At 55.7% G+C, this 4,727-nt stretch overlaps 2 protein-coding genes across 2 annotated transcripts; both read right to left on the reverse strand.

The window, feature by feature from the left end:
• Positions 1-1,517: 1,517 nt before the first annotated feature.
• JUN (Jun proto-oncogene, AP-1 transcription factor subunit) lies at positions 1,518-4,428 on the reverse strand. The gene has a single exon (XM_036864751.1). The coding sequence runs from the start codon at positions 3,236-3,238 to the stop codon at positions 2,213-2,215; it is 1,026 nt and encodes a 341-aa protein (XP_036720646.1). The 5' UTR covers positions 3,239-4,428; the 3' UTR covers positions 1,518-2,212.
• On the reverse strand, positions 3,408-4,148 carry LOC118901554 (the record flags this gene model as incomplete). Its single annotated transcript, XM_036864766.1, has 1 exon — positions 3,408-4,148. A coding segment is annotated over one exon (741 nt), but the record flags the coding sequence as incomplete, so codon positions are not given.
• Positions 4,429-4,727: the final 299 nt, after the last annotated feature.

Consider the following 4,727-nt stretch of genomic DNA (forward strand, 5'->3'; position numbering starts at 1 on the left):
TATTCCTACAAATGGTCAAAATCAACTCACCTTCCGGGTTGCTGACATGGGCAAATTCACTTTTTGGCGAACTGTCTCTGCTCCCAGTAATCCTTCGTTAAATAAGTGTTATCACAATGGAGTGGATCTGATAGCTAACAAGTCAGTCCAATCCCTTCCACTCCTGGACATTCTCCCAAGGAGAAACTCTCTGTGTCTTTGGATTTACAGCCACAGGCAGGATATTAGCACTCCCAGACCTGTTGGGTACTAGAGCACTGCTAATGAGCAAACAGCCCTGCCTCAATTAGTGGTTTGGGAAATATTCCTGGATATCCAATGGCTTTTGCTGCTTGATAATCTTACCTGCTCTTGGGATGAAAAGCAACCAAGCAAAAATTGTTCCCTTGTTCAGGACTGCCTTGTTGATCTCTTAAGTTATATCTGTAGACGGAATTTAAGTTTGCCATTTCTCCCTAGTGAAGGTTTGATTTATATACATAATCATGGTACTGGTGTTCATGTTTTCTCTTGTGTATTTTTTTAATAGAATCTAGAGTACCATCTTTTGAGACTGATTCTATAATAATTATTTAAACAAGGCTGATTATTTTAGAGACAAATTAAGAAACTATAGAAGAATCCGAAATGATAAACTGCTATACTGGTAATTTGTCTACGCATAGGGAGGGGGGTGTGTGGAAAGAGAAAGAGAAAGAGAGACAGACAGACAGAGAGAGAGAGAGAAGGCGAATGAGGATGAATGAAGCTGGGAAAATGTTTCATCCAGACTGCAATTTCTGTGTTGACTTTTCATAAATTCTTTGCTTCTTAATTACCAAATAACTTCAGATGGCAGTAATGTTAACACCAGCAACTGAAAAGCAATGCTTCAGAACAGAGCTTGGGAAGAAAAAAAGTAGTAAAGGGAAAGGAATTCAAGATCTGTTATTGGTATGTGAATACGTTTATTGTGACAAGAATGCTGTTATAAATATTCATATGCAAAGACCGTCTCTTTTATCTAGGAATTGTTAAAATAAAGATTCCAAATTGGAAGGATACATCTTTTGTAAAAATCTGCCACTGTTCCTGCTTTGAGAATAAGCATCTATTGTTAAAATTTCCACTAACATTATAAATGGTCACAGCACATGCCACTTGATATGATCCAAACTTTAAAATGTTTGACTTCCCAGGGAGCTGCCCCTCTCCACCACAGCCTCCCTTCCCTCAGCCTCCTGAAATGCCACACTATCCTTTGTAAGCCACTCTGTATAGCTTGTTGGGGAGGGAAGAGTATAACTTGATGAGGGAATCAGCTACAGTTATCTCTTAACTCCAGGAGGTAACAGTTTTCACTGCTTGATAGTAAGAAGCACTGAGAGTGATTTTAATGGACACTCTTAACTCTTTCAGCTCCACCTGGCCAAGTAATCTACAGGTAATGCAGAAAAGAGGTTGGGGGAGGGGTCACTTTTTCAATATTTTATTGTATTTTCTTAAATATCCTTTCTGGAATTTTCAGAAACAAAACATAAAAAAATTATATACTTTATTACAAATGGTAAACTCAGAGTGCTCCAAATCTCTTATTTACAAACAACGCTGGGCAGGACACCCAAACAAACAAACATGAAATAACTTACAAAGGCGTGAAGCTGTTTATTGACAGTAATCAGCTTTCATCAAATTAAAAAATATATACATGTACATACACAGTTATGGAAGGCAGTCCAGAAAGAGTTCATCTGCAGACTGGGCCTCGCTCTCGCAAACCTCCCTCCCGCCTCCCCCCGCCCCCACCCCCTTTGTGTTCTTAAGGAGCACTACAGAAGCAATCTACAGTCTCTATTGCAGTTTGCGACCCCTCCCTCCCCCCTTTAATACTGAATGAGATCGAATGTTAGGTCCATGCAGTTCTTGGTCAATGTTAAAGAAAAGTCTAACGTTCTGTTTGCGCGGGGACAGCCCGACCGTAAAGCGGGGCAGCCCGCGGGCGGCCGCTCCCTGGCTCCCTGCCAAAGGGAGGGCGCGCCAAGTCCTTCCCTCTCGTGCACACTGGGGGCGCCGTCAGGACGCAACCCAGTCCAACTTGGAAACCCTTGGCTTTAGTCCTCGGACACTTCTTTTTTCTCTCTTTCTCCCTCTCTCGCAACTTGTCAAGTTCTCAAGTCTGTCCCTCTCTGTGTTATTTGTTCTCCGTTGCCCCTCAGCCCCCGACAGTCTCGCCTCAAAACGTTTGCAACTGCTGCGTTAGCATGAGTTGGCACCCACTGTTAACGTGGTTCATGACTTTCTGCTTAAGCTGGGCCACCTGTTCCCTGAGCATGTTGGCCGTGGACGCCAGCTCCGAGTTCTGCGCTTTCAAGGTTTTCACTTTTTCCTCCAGCCGGGCGATCCTCTCCAGCTTCCTTTTCCGGCACTTGGAGGCAGCGATGCGGTTCCTCATGCGCTTCCTCTCCGCCTTGATCCGCTCCTGGGACTCCATGTCGATGGGGGACAGGGGCGGCGTTTCCCCGGGCATCTCGGGGACCGTCTGCGGCTCCTCCTTCAGGGCCTGCAGCCGCGGGTGCTGCACGGGGATCTGCTGGGGCAGGTGGTGCGGCGGCGGCGGCGGCGGCGGCGGCGGCGGCTGCTGCTGCTGAGGCTGCGCGGGAAAGGCCAGGCCGGCCGCGCCGTAGGAGGGCGCCCCGCCGCCGCCGCCGCCGCCGCTCAGCGCGCCCGGGTTGAAGTTGCTGAGGTTGGCGTAGACCGGCGGCTCGCTGTGCAGGCTGGCGCCGAAGCCGCCGCCGCCGCCGCCGCCCGCCACCGAGGCCACGGCTGGAGCCACCAGGCCCGCCCCGCTGACCGGCTGCGCCGCGGACGTGACGCTGGGCAGCGTGTTCTGGCTGTGCAGTTCGGCCAGGGCGCGCACGAAGCCCTCGGCGAAGCCCTCCTGCTCGTCCGTCACGTTCTTGGGACACAGGAACTGGGTGGGGGTCGGCGTGGTGGTGATGTGCCCGTTGCTGGACTGGATTATCAGGCGCTCCAGCTCGGGCGACGCCAGCTTGAGCAGCCCCACGTCGGGCGAGGTGAGGAGGTCGGAGTTCTTGGCCCGGAGGTGCGGCTTCAGGCTGCCCACGGGGTCGGCCAGGTTCAGGGTCATGCTCTGCTTCAGGATCTTGGGGTTACTGTAGCCGTAGGCGCCGCTCTCGGACTGGAGGAACGAGGCGTTGAGGGCATCGTCGTAGAAGGTCGTTTCCATCTTTGCAGTCATAGAACAGTCTGTCACTTCACGTGGGGTTAGTTTGGGCTGCGCGCAGAAGTTTCGGGGCCGCAACAGCGCGCTGGCAAGTGGGGGACACCCGCGCCTCCCCGGGCCTTGAGCAAGGAAAGTTTCTGGAAGAGCGCGCGCCCCCGCCGGCTGGCCTCCCCCGGCGCCCTCCTCACCGGCTCGCTCCGGGGGATCGCAGGGTTAGGACGCCGCCCGCGCTCTTACTTGTCCGCTCGCGCGCGACGCCCGGCTTTGAAAAGTCGCGGTCACTCCCGGAGCTCTCTCGGGCCCAGCGGTTCCTCGGAGCCCGCGGACGAACTCGCTTCCCGGCGGCAGCAGGTAGCGCGGACCCCGCGGTGGCCGGCCGGCGGCGGGTCTCCGCCGTCCCGACTCCGAAGACTGTCCCCTCCTCCGCTGCGAGGGGGAGGGGGCGCCCGGCAGCCGCGGCTCGCGCTCGCCCAAGTTCAGCAACCGGTTCGAGCGAAGCGGAGCGCACGTCCTCCTCTCTCCGCCGCCTCCTTTTCTCTACCGCCGCCGCGGCAGCTTCCTTTGCAAAGGAAAGCTTTGCAAAAGTTCGCTCCGGGACCCGGCGGCCACTTGTCTCCTGTCCTCCTGGCCGGCAAACTTCTTGCCGCTGCAGCCGCTCTCCGGACTTCCCCGGGCGGACAGTGGCCGCTCTCCACGCTGTCAGCAGCGCTAGCGCAGCTGGGCTCTCTCCGCCTGGGGGCGGCTGGAGAAGGGGCTCTCCCGGCGCTCCCCAGAACACCAGCCCGGGAGCCACAAGCACTAGCTCCGGGCCGTTGGAGAGAAAATGGAAAAGAAAATAAGATTTGCAGTCCTTCCCAGCTGACTGTGCCTGTCTGCCTGCCTGCGTCCGCGTACCTCCACTCCCGCCTCGCAGCTTCAGCCACACTCAGTGCAACTCTGAGCCCTTATCCAGCCCGAGCTCAACACTTATCTGCTACCAGTCAACCCCTAAAAATAGCCCATGATGTCACCCCAAGGCCTTCCCATTGGCTCGCGTCGCTCTCAGGAGGGCGGGCCCACCCGTCGCCATGGAGACCCCACCCTAGAAGATTCTTCTCTGAACCCGCGGAGGCTCACGGGATGAGGTAATGCTCCGTTGCCCTCCTACAGTTGGGCCCTTCTTTCTCCTCCTCCCCCCCGCCTCCCCCTCCACGCGACTTGAGCCCCTGTCTTCCTTCTTCCCTCCCCGGCGCGTCTTTCCCGGCCCGCCCGGTGCATTGTGGGCTGACGTCTTGGAGTTTGACTGCCTAGTGACGGTGGCTGCCGCGAGCCGGGCGGACTCGGGCGCTCGCAGGCTCTGAAGGAAGCGGGCTGAAGTTCAGGGCTCGGGGCGGGAAGGCAGGGGATAAGGGGACCCAGAAGGCGGGGGAACCGGGCCAGGTGTCTGGGGCCGAGGGCGCGGGGCGGGTGGTATTTCCCCACTTCAGGGCTCGGTGTCATTTCGCCGCCGCGAGGGGCGGGCCGG

This window comes from Balaenoptera musculus, chromosome 1, assembly GCF_009873245.2.
Source record: "Balaenoptera musculus isolate JJ_BM4_2016_0621 chromosome 1, mBalMus1.pri.v3, whole genome shotgun sequence".
Classification (NCBI taxonomy): domain Eukaryota; kingdom Metazoa; phylum Chordata; class Mammalia; order Artiodactyla; family Balaenopteridae; genus Balaenoptera; species Balaenoptera musculus.

What these genes read in the sequence shown, in the direction of transcription:
- JUN (XM_036864751.1), bottom strand. Translation starts at nt 3,238, where the DNA reads ATGACTGCAAAGATGGAAACGACCTTCTACGACGATGCCCTCAACGCC.